Source organism: Triticum dicoccoides, chromosome 6B (genome assembly GCF_002162155.2).
Source record: "Triticum dicoccoides isolate Atlit2015 ecotype Zavitan chromosome 6B, WEW_v2.0, whole genome shotgun sequence".
Taxonomy (NCBI): domain Eukaryota; kingdom Viridiplantae; phylum Streptophyta; class Magnoliopsida; order Poales; family Poaceae; genus Triticum; species Triticum dicoccoides.
The window spans coordinates 508,630,795-508,646,051 of NC_041391.1; the positions used below are offsets into that span (position 1 = coordinate 508,630,795).

At 48.9% G+C, this 15,257-nt stretch overlaps 2 protein-coding genes across 2 annotated transcripts; both read right to left on the bottom strand.

Moving 5' to 3' along the window:
* Positions 1 to 443: 443 nt before the first annotated feature.
* LOC119326034 (cytochrome P450 87A3-like) lies at positions 444 to 4,434 on the bottom strand. The gene is made up of 9 exons (XM_037599742.1): positions 4,160 to 4,434; positions 3,685 to 4,009; positions 3,428 to 3,577; positions 2,996 to 3,247; positions 2,769 to 2,858; positions 2,326 to 2,404; positions 2,106 to 2,212; positions 844 to 974; positions 444 to 740 (listed from the first exon to the last, which is right to left on the bottom strand). The coding sequence occupies exons 1-9, from the start codon at positions 4,354 to 4,356 to the stop codon at positions 650 to 652; spliced, it is 1,422 nt and encodes a 473-aa protein (XP_037455639.1). The 5' UTR covers positions 4,357 to 4,434; the 3' UTR covers positions 444 to 649.
* Positions 4,435 to 10,751: 6,317 nt separating this feature from the next.
* Positions 10,752 to 14,406, bottom strand: LOC119325195 (probable methyltransferase PMT15). The gene is made up of 6 exons (XM_037598944.1): positions 13,575 to 14,406; positions 12,416 to 12,626; positions 12,028 to 12,325; positions 11,524 to 11,916; positions 11,304 to 11,381; positions 10,752 to 11,206 (listed from the first exon to the last, which is right to left on the bottom strand). Exons 1-6 carry the CDS (start codon positions 14,301 to 14,303, stop codon positions 10,984 to 10,986), a joined length of 1,932 nt encoding a protein of 643 aa, XP_037454841.1. The 5' UTR covers positions 14,304 to 14,406; the 3' UTR covers positions 10,752 to 10,983.
* Positions 14,407 to 15,257: the final 851 nt, after the last annotated feature.

Consider the following 15,257-nt stretch of genomic DNA (forward strand, 5'->3'; position numbering starts at 1 on the left):
GTTTCGTTTGAAATTTCCTTTTTATTGTTTTGTCAATGATATTTTATCTGTCGATGAATATTCTAATAACAATGGGATTCAATGACAATGAAATAGAAGAGCTCGGAATGAAAATTGTTTCCAACAAAATGAAACGTCGTATTCAGCGTTTTCTAAAAAATATAGCAGATGCTGAGAATCATGTACAAGTACAAACCCAAACACATATAACTATTCACTTTCATTTGCAATAATGGTGCAAATATAAGAGACAGACAACATATGAGTAGACACGTAGACCATGTGGGCGCTAATTACCATCATGGGAAACAATCAACAATTACCTTTTGCTTGGGTTGTGTGGTGGAGTGTTGCAAGGGACAGCGCCGAACTGCGTTTTGGAATGGAACTGGCCTTGCGTGATTGTAACAATGACAATGTTACCTAATTCAATACACAACCCCTTAAAAAACAATTACCTCTTGCTTGGACTAGAGGACTAATTTTTCTGTGGTGTGACTACAATACTACTACCAGAGTAACAATGAGCCAAAAAGGTGCCCTAAAACGACCTCAAGGAGTGCTTTACAATCTACATATACCACATTTACATAGTTATTTCTTGACTTTTTGCTGCAAACAGCCAGATTGAGCCGACAAACATGTGATGTCAGTTCTTAGGGAAGAGCTGAATGTGAAAGCCATCTGGGAAGCTCAGCCCTGGGGTACGCATTATGTTACCTCCTTTTACCGTCTTCCATCTGAAATGACGAAATTCAAGGTTAGAAAAGTCCGATTTCACCTTCATAGTGCTTATAGTGAAACAATGTCCATATGTGACTGTGTACAAGGGACTAACAGCACCTGTATTTTGTCACCAGGCAGTGGATGAAGGTCGCCATCAGGACCTTGCTGAGGTCGGTTCCGACGCAGAACCTGAGACCCCCACCGAACGCCATGAAATGCTTTGTTCCACCGGTGATTTCCGTCTTATCCTGCAGTCCAAGTAAAACCCGTAAGTGTTATTTCTTCAGACAGATAGGTGAGTCAAGATTCTAGACCCAAAAGTAAACACAACACATGACTTTCATATGCACTCTCGCTCACGAAGGCCATGCGTGCATGGACGCTTCTGTAAGCAGATATATATATTAATCTAGCTTCCATTTGCTTCTACCGCTATGAGACACTAGCATGGCCGCATCCTTTTTCTTTATTCCTACCTGTTCCTTATCAACAGAACAGTGAGGGTTAAGTATCATTTGACAGTATGCTGCTCTAGAAGCTGACTTGACCACGCACAAGTGGACTAATCACGTAGCACAATACAGAGGACTGAGCTTATTGTTACCGAACTTTCAGGTTCATCCCCTGTATACACTAACAGAAACTCGACTTCTGTATTTGCTTCCCAAATAAGCAGGTATTGAAATAGCACAACTTGCCACATTGATGAATTGTCGAATTGGAGTCCTAGCTAGAACCCAAACATGCTAGAGTACATTACGAGCTAGTCATGATCCCATGAAAATACAGTAAAATACTCTGTAAACTAATGTAAGCTCGTAGTGATCTAAACAATCCTATATTAGTTTACAGAGGGAGTACTATATATGATTTTGGTACATTTTTCCAATGTCCCATGCGGTTCTCTGGCAACCCTAATACTGACTAATTAGATAACCACTACACCAAGTGCACTTTGGCTTCCTCTTTTAATATATCCTTCCAAGTTACTAGACTCTATTTAACGTTTCAAGTTGGTAATAAGTTACAACTTGGGATAAATTCAGAGAGTCAAGCATTGCATGGAGTCATTGACTGAGTAGCATGAATATTGCTATTGGCTTTAATAAAAAATGGTAGCTTATATTTTGATTAGAGTGGTCAAACTTGGGGTATGATTTATAGCTGTAGTCGTTTGCATAGCACTGGGAATTGAACCTTGGAAGTTTAAGCAAACAAAACCCTGAAGCTACCTACCACCCACGGTGACACTCCGTCGATGATGGGCCATGCCGGAAGTTAGATTCAGCACGCGTACCGCAACCCTAACGGTTCAGTTCGCTTCCAAGATGAAATGAGCTGGTTTCAGTTTGCATAAATAAAGATGAACGAGCACAAACCTGCCACCTCCATGGGTTAAACGCCAATGGGTCCTCGTAGATTTCGGGATTTAGATGCACTGCTGGAGGGCACACCATGACTGCCCACCCTGCTGGAATAGTGTAGCCTGCACCCAGAGGAGGAGAATGCAAAAAGCATTAGATTTCTTAAACTCACGCCATGAACCAAAAAGTATCTTTATTCAAACATGTCATGGAATCCACCACTCACTCAATGTACCTTTGAATTCAATGTCTTGCAAGGCCTTCCGAAAAATCCCGGGCACGATGTTGGCTATCCTTGCTATCTCCAACGTGACCTTCATGAACAAAGGATGCACAGAGGTGGGCGTGTCAGTTTCATCGGTCCTTCAGAGGCTCTAAGTAGTCTAGTGTCGTTAATTTCTTCCTCGATCTCGTTTCTTTTACTTTTTTGTTATTAAGATAATAAAACTAGTACGATATATCTTCTCTCTCGTGGACTATGCATTTGGTCACCCAGGTAGGGAACACAAAGCAAGCTACTTGCACAATCGCATTTGGTCTGTCAGGGTTCCTCAACTTTGCCACTATCGTAGTGCAGCCCTGACAGCCACTCATTAGTCACTGTTACATCGAGTCAATTTCTTAACCGTGCAATTTGCATCATAGCTTAGCTAGGTAGGTAGTCCCGGTTAGGCTCACCTGAGAGGTGAAGGTCATGGACTTGTACTCTGCCCACGTGAGGCCGGCATCCGGGTCCTTCCTGTCCCTAACAATCGCCTCATGCTCCTCCTGACCACACAAAGAGCATTATATCGTCAATTGTTATTTTGCACAAGTAGCTCGCCTAGCTAGTTCTTGCCGCTGCACACAACATCGATCGAGATCGATAGACGTAAATTCGCATGCAGTTTATACTAACTACTAACCGTTAACGCCTCGAGCACCCTCGGGTTCTCGGTAATGAGCCTGATGCCCAGCGTGAGGGCCAAGGCAGTCGTCTCGAAGCTCGCGAAGAGGAGCACGAACATTAGGTCCAGCGCCACGGTCTCGGTGAGCACAGGCTTCTCCCTCCTCAGCTCCTCGATCATCACGTCGAGGAAGTCCTCGCGCTGCCTCCCCTCGTCCGCCAGCCTCTCCCTCATCATCCTCTTGAGCACGGTCATGGCGTTCCTTCTCCCCTGCACAGACATGCAATTGCAGCTCCGTCAAGCGTTCCAGGAAGAGAAGAGAGAAGCTTAATTAATGGAGTGGGTTCCGTGAGAGCCGCCATTTGACTGGTCGTATGTTGACTTGACACGCATGTGCAGTTTTGTGCACTACGTACGCTGGCCAAGAAGCTTTTGTGGCTTTGTGCGTACCTTCATACACTCATGATACGCTGTGCCGGGGATGTTCACCGGGAAGGAGATAAGCCCCCGGATGAAGGCCACGAAGTTCTTCCTCAGGCTCTCGGACGACTTGGTTGGCTCGTAACCGATCAGCTTCTTCGCGGTAATGTCAAAGATCATCTGGGACAAGTAACAAACAGGAGATGCACATCAGCAATGATCTCTAGCTAATCTGATGATGTTAAATGCAGTACCACGTAGTTCATGTATAGAGCATGGTGTCTTACGGTGGAGAGGCCGTCCTTGAGCTCGACGCTCGGCTGGCCAGCCCAGGAGGCGAGGGTGGCGCGGCAGGCAGTGTCCGTGTCGCCAAGGAGCACAGCCCGGAGGTTCTCCTGGCCGTACAGGCGGAGCACGAGGGTCTTGAGGTACTTGTACATGAACCCGTGCAGGGAGCCGACGTTGTCGCGGCCAAAAATCTCGGTGAAGGTGGCTGGGTACCAGCTCTCGAACAGCTTGCCCTCCTGCTGGAACACGTAGTGGTTAAGGTCCGGGTCGGCCGACACCACCACCGCTCGGCCGACGACGCTGGTCTTGAAGATGGTACCGTACCTATGCAACACACATCCAATCAATGTCAGAGCAAGCTCAGTCTCATGCATACTTACTCCAACAGTCCAATGTGATCATGAACTGATTGGGTTTGGATGCTGGCACCGTGGTGCATAACAGTGGTGCTGCGTGGTTAGTTAACTACCCTACCTGTTCACCCTGTCCTTGACAAAGGGGGAGAGGTCGCAGGTAGGATTAGGGGCGAAGAACTGCATGGTCTCGCCGAGGAGAGGGAGGCCGAGGGAGCCCGGAGGCAGCCGGCCATTCGCCTTGGGGTGGCTCCATCTGTACGCCCACAGGATGAATGCTACGGCCATGGCCAAGGCAACAACCCATAGTGCTTCCATGGACTCCAAGGTGTAACTAGAAGACTGTCAGCTAGGGCTACTGTATCGATCGATCCTATTAGATCAAGTCTAGGGCAATGGCGGTGCACGCGGAGGGAAGCGAGAAGAGAAGCTAGCGCAAGATATGGCTGCAACAAGTACGGGGAGCTATGTTGGGAGATCGGCTCGCTTTATATAGCGGTTTCGTCGGAAATGCCGCGGGAGGCTGCCAGGCAGGAACTTAAACAATTGGAAAGAGGAGAATTATTGCCGCAGAATCCTTCCAAGTGTGTTCTCTTTTTGACGGAGAAAAATCCTTCCAAGCTTGCGCAAGATCTGTTCTCGTGTGCTGTGGTGTTATGTTCCGACGACTGTGCTACACGCCACAGGGGGTAAGCTGTTGTGTTCTGAACTTTTGAGAGTGGTTAACACTTTCAATCTGGCCCTTGTCCGTGAGCATCATTCAGGATAAAAGCATGTCCAGCTAGCAATGTATTGGCCGGCTGTTCCCCAGACCATGAGTTGTTCTCTTGGCATCTGTTAGGTGATTACGCGAAACACTAAGCCATGCACTTAGGTTTAAAGATGGTCCATGTGTGGCCGTGTCTTCCCATTTTGCCTTTTGGTTGGACAGTAGTTATAGGTTCAATGCAGATGGCAATTAGTTCGACAGGATCAAACAGTTCGGTAGGAATGCGAAGGTCTGTTGTATTAGAAAGAAATCATAGTACTTGTGAACTGTCAAGACTAGGCCCTCCCATGTAAACTCTGTGGATAAGAAACTAAGAACACCTGGCGGGGTACACAGTAGAACAGTAGAAGAAATGGGTAGAATATCCACCGGCGCACCAGAATTGTCAAATGCCGATCGACAGCGAGTCAACACTTGTTTTTGTTATCGACCGCTTTTGGCGTGTTGCTGTGAGCATCCGAGCATGCATATGCATCGATCTAGTAAGACGTCGCGATCACAAGTGCGGTAGACCCACAGCCCCCATCTATGTACGTACTGTACCAGCGAGTGTAGGTACACGTTCTTCCCTTCCGGACTATCTTATGCATATAATCTGCTTGTGCTAGCCCCCCCCCCCCTGAATCCAGCACAGCAGCTAGCATACATGCATGCATACGCACTGCAGATCGGCATGGATCGCGGAATCTTCCATGAACGTCATACGCCCTGTCGTCGTTGGGACGATCGGTCGATCACGCGTGAACTTGCATTGTCACGTCAGGTTTATGTGTGTGTGCGCGTGTGTCCGTGGCAGGTGGTTCCACGTACGTGCGGCCACGTACGTACGCGCTCGTTCCTTCGGATCCATGCCGCCATTTTCGTCTGCATGCATGTCGGTCGTATCGATCTGGCCGGCCGGGTCGCCTTCCTCCAGATGTTCATGCATGCACCTTGCTTCCTTACGTACGTACGTGCATGCATACACGTGTGCTCGTTCGCGGATGAGTATTGCACCGTCCTATCAATTCTCCCCATTGATTTTTGATTAATGAATTGATCAGCTCCGCACGACCGGACTGCAGGTATGAAACCGTGACACGGCCGGCACCGGCACCACTGACGCTGACCGAAGATCGAAGATCGGTCTTGGAGAGGTGTAGTTGAGCAGCTAACTGAGGGAGATTGGCACATATCTAGCTAGTATCTCTGTGAAAGGTGGCGCTAGTAAAAACAAGTCTCGCTCCTGCTCCCGTAGTGGAGAACATATCCGCATAGCTCCATCCACGCCGTTCTTTAAATGCATCGTTGTTCCGTGGCTGGTTGGTTAACTCGAGCCGGAGAAGCGTAGACCACGAGTTATATTCGTGTAGATCGCCATGAGGCGATCGGTCGGTCGGGGGAAAAGGCTGATCGCGTCATTGCTTCCCAGCGACCATACTCAGTCTGAGGACGACAAGAGATCAATCCAAGAGCGAAGAGATCTGGACATCTAGCTAGAGAATTTGTCAACTAGAGTAGATAGATCGATGCCAAGCGCAAGCAATTCTTAGATTACATCCACACCTGTATAGCAATAATCCTATCATTATTCTGCACCTTATTCTTGTTCCGTGGATCCCCTTCCTCAGACCAGTTACCCATGGATTAGTTTAAGATCTCACAAAGATCTTCAATTGGTTGATATAAGATCACGAAGGCAAGGTGGGCGTGTATAACTTACACGCGGGAATCATCCGGGCTTATGCCCAAATCTTGGAGATATTCTATGTATCGGAACTCCAACCTCTAGCCTTTGCACCGGGAATAGGACTCCTGAACAAAAGTACTAAGGGCATCTCCAACACCGACTCCCAAACCGGAGTATCTGTTCGCCTGCTGGCCTGAAGAACCATGACTTTGGCATCATACGGTGAGCGGAGAGGTGAGGATGTCTGGTGAGTGGAGACAAAGGGCAGCAGAGAGGTGAGGATGTGTGGTGAGTGGAGACGGAGAGGAGATGAGAGACGGTGAGCAGAGAGGAGTGGTGCGGTGTGGTGCGGATGGCGCCGGAGCCGTGCGCAAATAGGCGTGGCCAAGCAAACAGATGGGCAACCGGCTTCAATGCGGCGCACCGACGAAAGTAGGCTTCTTGGTCGCCATGTCGGTATTGAAATGGTGTCGCCCATTGGTTCAGTTGCAAGCATCAAGCCCCGTGGAGTCGGTCCGCTTTGGAGTGGCCTGACCGACATGAATGTGCAGCGACCGCTTCGCGCGAAGAACGTTTTGGGATTAGACATTGCGGTCGTGGCGTCGGTTTGGATACCCGTAAGCTCCCCTAATTTGCGGCGTCCAATTCACAAAATTTCGAAGAAGCAGGCGCTTCCGTGGATCTATGTGGTACTACCTCCGTCCGGATTTATTAGGCCTAAAGACAACTTTTCTTAGACCAAGACACCTAGTAATTTGCTAAAATTAATTCTTTCATTTCACTCCCAATGCACTTTCTCACATGCATGCAGCCAATGAAAAAACACGCATGAAGTGTATTAATTTCTCAGCAATGGCACCAACAACAATGACTTCCAATGCAACTAATGAAATGCAACCAATGAAATGATTGCATGCATGCATCTTTCCAAAGAAAGACCTTATAAAAAGGGACATACTTGTGTTGCTAAGAGGTCTAATAAACCCGGACGGAGGGAGTACCGTGTAGCGCCCGGGGCGTTTCGGGAGTGAAAAAAGACGATTATCAAACGACGAGCATTTCGATTAATTACATCAATGCACAAGCTGCGTTCTTGTTTTCGTGTGTAACTGGATACGCCATCCGTTTGCTTAGCCGCGTAGATAGGTGTCCAGCCAAGCGGTCAAAGTCAGCCCTCTCTAGCCTCGATCAGTTACGGACCGGTCAAAGTACCCAGTTAAACGCCTCAGCGGATGAGTTTTTTTCCCTTTTCTTTTGATGAGAACCACCGGGATGCGTATATCTGCCTGCACTTCACGGCACCACACAAATGCCATCTTCATGAGAACGTATGCGTCCACATTCATGCATGCATGCATGCCTCAACAGTGTACCCGAAGGCTTATCATGCGTGCAACATCTATCCGAGCTCAGGAACTGGGCATACATAGACCGTACACGGATAAATTGTTTTCTTTTTTGCCTATGGTGCTGCGTTGTGGCTAACTATTGACTGAGCTTGCGTAGCATAAACCCAAAAGTTAACCCACTCACAAAGATCACTAAGATCATCGGTCAGTCTGATATAAGCTTCTTAGAGAAGGTTATACGTTACTCAACGTGCAGTAAACAATTGGCATGTTGGTCAGGGTATGAGAATAAAATTGGAAGGGACATATGGTGGTAAAGGTGGAATAAAGATAGGTACGTACACGTGAAACTGCGCCTATGTCCTGTTATTTCTTGAAAAGCACTTCTGTGTTCTTTTGCTTGGCGAACACAACACATTTCAGACATAGATCTTTTGACTGTCTTATTGGATTCTTTAAAGTGGCTATAACGTTTTGACCCATAAAGTCCAGATGATTTCACGTGAGGCACCCGCGTTAGGTTTTCATAAATACGAGTGCAATGATTTTTACTACAAAATTAGTTGCATTTTTATGCCCTAGCTACGATCCCGTGACAATAGTTTACCTCTTAGTTGTGACACTGATAATTTTTATTCCATTTTGTTACTTTCCCCAACTAAGAAGCTAGATCCATTTGGGCAGAAAATTCCAACGCGTACTCGTTAGAGGCAATACAAAATTCCCTGCAAAAAATAGGCAATATAAAATGATGTCAAACTTGATCATATTCAGTCAAATTCCAATGAAATGTTGCTGTTCAGGTATGACTAGCTCACCACATTGCTCATGTGTCATACTGAGACTGAGTTGTTCAGCTAGTCGTTTGACCCATCATCACTGACACATGGGTCCACCTTGTCAGCTTGGGTAAAATAATAAAATTAAGTACAACCCCGTCAGAGAGTCACTAATAAACTGACAAAATTCTTAATGTAAAAGTGCATGCTCTAGCCAATGCAACCAAAAGACCGATCTGATGGAAGAGACTAGACAGCACATTATACGTCAACACCCGTCCTCACGTGTGGCTCCCTTAAGTCTAAACAATTTAATTGCGCCAGCCGGGTCTTGAACTCGAGACCTCTTGGCTCTGATACCATGTAGAAGTGCATGCTCTGGCCAATGCAATCAAAAGATCGATCTGATGAAAGAGACTAGGCAGCACATTATATGTCAACACTTAAGACATGATAGGCGTTGCCACAAGATCACAACTAAGGGGGGAAAGGCAGAATTTGCTCAAAAGAAATGTTGCTAACCAAACACAAGACAAGACGGACGAGGTGTTAGTGTAGTAATACTATCACTTACCGTTCCTAGCAACTAAATTGTTCTTCGCCCTTGTTACAGCTTGTCCATATGCCAGTCTGCGCTAAACTCACATGAATATGACAAACCATGTTATACTGTCTGGATGTCTGTAACTGTCGAGTTGGCAGTTTGGAGAGATTATGCTGATTGCTAGCTACCGTAGAATCCGTAGAACATACTGTACTTGGTTTGCATGAGTTGTCACCTATGACTCCTAGCACAGACATGCAGACAACGTTCGTGCCTATGAACACCCATTTAGTTGATATTTCAGGGATTTCGGGCCAATTTTCTTATTCTGTTTTATTGGCTGGCATCGTTCGCAGGTAGCAGTAGCCAGCAGCCCATCTCGTTCCCTTTCTGAAAGATCAACCGAGGTGCAAGTTGAGAGGTGCCATGTTTCCAAAGGCAATGACCTGACAAGAATTGCAGTTGGGTTTTGTCGATAGACTGGTCAAGGGAAAACCTCGGATGCATGCGCATGCATGGACACTTGAAGCAACAAGAAAATGTGTCAACTTGCTGGTGCTTCATATGCTATGCTCCTCTTTAGACCCAAAGACTTTCGCCTGGTGGTTCATATAAAGCCACAAAATCTTGTAACAGACGCCACACCCACTGAAAACCTCAGTTTGCAATTACAGTCGAAAACCGGGCAGAAATGCAAAGCAAATCGGCCGGCCGCCGCACCACGTACGCAGCTCTCTGAGCCAACAAAGTCTTAATTAACGACTGAAGAGCCCTGATCGCCTTCATCGCGCCCCCGCCGCGCTTGCCAGCCACTAAGTCATTATGCAGGTGGATTTTTTTAATGCAAATACTTTTACTCTTGCCGTTACAAAACAAAACAAAAAAGAATCCCCACCTGCGCATCACCCGGTTTTCAAAATGTGAAGTTTTTTTTTTTTGAAACGGAAAAATGTGAAGTTTTTCACATTCAAAATGGGCCGAATTGGGAGGTCTGGCTTGCATCAACATGCCTACTCAACAAGGATCCACGGGCCCAGGAAAAGCAGCCCAGGATAATAAAAAGTTTAATCACCGGACCGTAAAAACAGTTCAAGTCAGGACGGAACAAATTAACCTGTTCATGTACTGCAAAACTGTTGGCCTTGCTGTTACAACTGTTAGCTGTGAGTGTTTGGACACTTCTCCGTACTGTCCAAAATATGTGGATGTATGGGCCAATGGGAGAGCTTCAGATCAGACTCTTTAGACTTTAGAGAGGCCTCCTGCCCTGTCAATATGTCTGTATCAATTCAATTCATGACCCCATTATCCCCCCTAGCGCTTCTGAGACGGTCCCCATTTTGTCGCCGGTCGGGCATCCTGAGCATGTAGCCTCGCACAGTTGCGAGATCTGAAGAAGAAAAAAGGCATATGGCCTCACACAGCTGCGAGATCTGAAAGCCCAAGTCGGCTATGAATAAAACCTGAATCCAGTGTTGCTCATTAGTTAACTTTTCTGAACACATAGCCAAGCTGGATTTTAAATACTCCTTCCGTATCAAAGTAGAAGACGTTTTTTGACAGTCGTAGTATCAAAAAACATGTTATATTTTGATAGAGGGAGTAACTCGCAAACAGTACTTCTATTAATCACTTGATGCAATTTAGCGATCAAGTGACACATACAAATGATGCTGTGTTTTACAACTTACTTGGAGACGAATTCCTATATAAAGACATAAATAAAGAGCATAAAATAGGCAGTTCATGGGGCTACAACAAATGGCGATCCAACTTTGAGATCTTCTGAGCAATGTGCTTATGAGCAATACTATATAGATGCTATACTACTGGTGCTATTGGTCTTGGTTCTTGGCAGTCCAATACGTCTTGGCAACCAGGAGGATCTTCTCCCGGACGAGCGGGCCGTCTTCGTGGTCGACGATCTGGCTGTCCCACCTCATCCCGTCGGCGACGCTCTTGACCTTCACCAGCATGTCCACGTCGTCTCTGATGATCACCGTGCCCTCGGGCCTCAGGACCCTGTCCATCTCCAGCAGAATGGTGTCCATCTCACACCTTGCAGAGTCGCAAGCCGGCCCATCGTCAGAGAGGGTGAACACTGACGCAAGTTAATTACAGGGGAGTTTTGATGCGGATCATGTATGTATGTTACCTGCTCTTGTACAGAGTGAACACCGAGTCGGCGTGGATGAGATCGTAGGTCCGTGGATAGGTGGACGTGCCCTCGCACCTGCAGTAAATTAATGGATGCAACGAGATCAGAAACCATTGCGAGACCACGACGCCGACACCGACACCGGCACACCGCTGGTGATCACTGTGGTAGGGCCTTGTAGTGGTACGATTGATGTGCCCTGTGGTAGAGGACTAACCAGTCCTGGTAGCTTCCGATGAGGCCGCGCTCGTAGACCACCCCGAGTGCGCTGGAGTTGGCCACGTTCGGGACCATGTTCATGACCCACAGCGGGTAACTCGCCAGCGCCGCCGCGAAACCGCCGAGGCGGGCGTTCATGTCGAGCACGTTCCGGTACCGTCCTTTCTGCTCGAACTGGTTGATCACCGCCTTGTAGTGGCGGACCCGCTTCTTCCACAGCTCCGTGTCCTGCAGGAACGCCTTGGCCGTCACGCCCTTGACCGTGCCCCGGGAGACCCTGGGCGGCACGGCCGTGAGCCTCTGCGGCCACTTCTTCACCGCGCCGCCGGCGACCTCGCTCGCGTCGGAGACCTCCGGCAGCGGCGTCACGCAGGCCTCCATCTTGTCGTACCTACCGTGAGAGGTGAATTACAACAATGAAACTAGTAAGTAAGTAAGTGTGCCATTGATTTGATTGACCAAAATGTTGATGACTCGATGCGGTGCTGTAATTAATAATTACCATGCTGCGTCGGCATTTTTCTTGGAGCAGAAGGGCGGCGACTTGGCGGCCTTGCGGGAGGCCTTGCAGCCGGCGTGGTTGGCGGGTTTCTGCCAGACGGCGATGTCGCCGGCCTCCTTGATCTTCTTCCAGCAAAGGCTCCGGGCGACCGCCTCGATCGCCTCCTGCTCGGCGTTGAGGTCCTCCTTGCTCCTCTCCCACCCCTTCCAGTACTTCTTCCAGTTGATGGGCGGCCCGGACAGGATCCAGTACCCGCCGGGGCGCAGGACACGGTCCACCTCGATCAGGTACAATCCATCTGCACGTTTTTTCACAGCGCACGCCTGAGCTGAGTGACCAGGGGTGGAATGGAATTGCGTTTCGGTGAAGAGATGACGGTGGGGCGTACCGTAGAGGTGCCAGGGGATGAGGCAGCGGGAGCAGTGCGCCATGTCGAAGGCGCGGGCCGGGTAGGTGAGGCGGTTGGAGGCGAGGACGCCGATCATGGCGGGGACGCCGCGCTCCAACGCGAACTGCACCTGCGCCTCGTGCGAGTCCCGCGGCGCGAAGGACATGGCCAGGATGTCCCGGGAGAGCAGGTACGCGCCCCAGCTCGCCACCTGCAGCACGCCCGCTCACGACGCATCAGAGACAAAGAAATGCTACCACTACTACGTGCCATTCCCATGCTACGTAATACTACCACCACGGTTGGCTTGTTCTGAGGTCGAAAGTGGAAAGTTTCTTCCTACGGAATTACTTCAGAGTTCAGATAGGAGGTCGCGTCTGTGAAGGCAAGTGGTACTAAAATTCAGCCGTATGCGGATCAGCGAATGCACGTGAAGGCGGTACATTTGATCGCAAAAAAAAGGTACCCTAAAAACGTTACTGAAAAGATAGACGACACTTGAACGGTGTCACAGGTGCAGACTGGCAGTGCCCATAATTGTGCTACTGTGCATTCGTTGAAAAAAGGCCACGATATTTTTGTCAATGGCCCTGTTTGGACTCTAACACAGTTAGAGTTAGAGTTATTTTCTAACCCACTCTAACTCAAATAAGCACCTCTCCACCAGGATAGTTGGGTTAGATGGAACTAACCCACTCTAACCCTTCCCGTTTGGATACTTTTGGCTTATTTGAGCCCCCAACTAACCCAAACTAGCTCTAACCCCGTGATCCAAACAGGGCCAATAACTTTGTGGCACCAGCTGAAAAGTGACAGGTCAAGTTTTTTTTAATGAGTGGCAGCTGAGAACTGACCAGTCAAGTGACAAGCAGATTCAAATATTGAAAAATTGAACAAATGTGTTATTACTAATTAATTCACCCCATGTAATATGTTTTCAACATTCTGCAGTTTGTTCTCTGCTACAATCTGAGAGTGTCTGACAGACCTGTTTGACCTCGGTTGAGCAAGAAATGTTCGCGTTTCCATTTCTCACTACTCCAGATGTAGTAATAGTGTAATACTACCACAAGAACTAAGCTGGTTTCGAGGAAGCAATCCATTCTAAACCTAGTTACGCAATCAGAGCCAATTAAGATTCAGAAGCTTGGTAACTTACCCCGCAGCCGGTGTCGAGCGCGGTGCGGATGGAGCCGTCGTGGAGCGGGATGAGCTTCCCAATGTCGTCGATGTAGGCGTCGGCGCCGTGCGGGAACATGGTCCCGCCGCCGGGGAACCGGAGCTTGTCCCCGTCCACGCGGATCCAGTTCTGCACCGCCTTCTCCACGGTGAGCTCCTTGTGCGGCACGTTGGCGAACCACGCGACGTCGCGGCTGGCCGGCCACGGGAACGGGTTGCGGTACCCGGCCGGCGCCGGCACCAGGCACCGCAGCCGCTCGCGCCCCGAGGGGCAGTGCCGCTCCCGGTACACCAGCCGGTCCCGCGGGTACCGCAGCGACCGCTTCACGTCCTCGCACGGCGTGTACTCCGAGTACTCGGCCGGGCACGCCGGGTACCTCCGCGGCGCCGAGGACGCCGAGGACGCGGCCCTGGACGCCACGGCGTCGACCGCCGCCGCGTGGTGCGCGGAGAAGTCGAGGGACTGAGCGGTGGTGGTGGTGGTGGTGGAGGGGGTGAGGGTGGTGGTGGTGCAGGAGATGTCGGTGGCAATGGTGACGGAGCGGGAGGGGGAGGAAGGGGAGAAGCCGCCGCCGTGGTGCCAGGCGCCCAGGAGGTAGGAGGCGGAGCAGAGGAGGGCGACGGCGGCGACCGGCAGGAAGAAGGAGCGCCGGGCGGCGGAGTGGGCTGGCGGGATGTGCAGCTTCGTGGCCGCCGAGCGGACCCCCATTGCTCCTTCCTCGCTCTGCTTCGGCAAGCACCCACCCGCCCTGTGCTCACTGCTCAGTGCCCACTTCACTCTGGCTTGGTCAGTGTGGTCACTCACTGAGCTGGTAGCCCTGCCCGTTAGGTAGCCAGGCGGGGACACGGGTGTGAATAGCGCGTCCCGTTTGATTTGATCTACTGTGCGCGGATTAGGTGGTGATTACGAGTAAAAGTCACCCGTAAACATCTGTTCACCGCGCATCGCTCTGTAATTCTGTGTTCTTGTCAAGAATGTTCAGCTCGTGAGGCCACTGGATCTCGATGCTCATGTGATTTGCTCACTGCACACCATCGTAACCTTTTGTTATTTGTCTTTACTGCTCATTGCCGGTGGCTCTGGCAGGTGTTGGAAACATTCGCTGAGCTCAAGTATAAACAAATAGTAGAGTGCGGCGTTTCGGTGCCCAGACTAATCTACATCCGGATAGAAAAAAATTTCAAAACAAATACTAGAAAAATTCAAAAATTCTGATTTTTTTGTGTAGTAGATAATTTGATGTGTGAGGTTCGCTTCAATTTTCAGATCATTTGAACATCTGAGCAGCTCTCAGCAAAAAAGACAAATCAGGCCAGAACAGTGCGTGAACAGTAAACTTTTTTACATACCCCAAATTTGTATTTTTTGCCGAGAGCTGCTGAGATTTTCAAATGATTTGAAAATTGGAGCGAACCACACGCATTAAATGATCTATTACACAAAAAAGTTTGGAATTGTCTGAATTTTTCTAGTATTTGTTTTGAATTTTTTTGTCGGCACGGGTGCAGATGAGTCTGGGCTCAGAAATGAATTATCGCAAATAGCAACAGTTTTATCAGGGCATCTCCAACGTTAACCTACCAATTTGTTTCGGCATCCGTCCACGAATAGGGGACCAGTCCACCGACATTGATGTTTAAGACCGTCATCCAACGTTGCCGG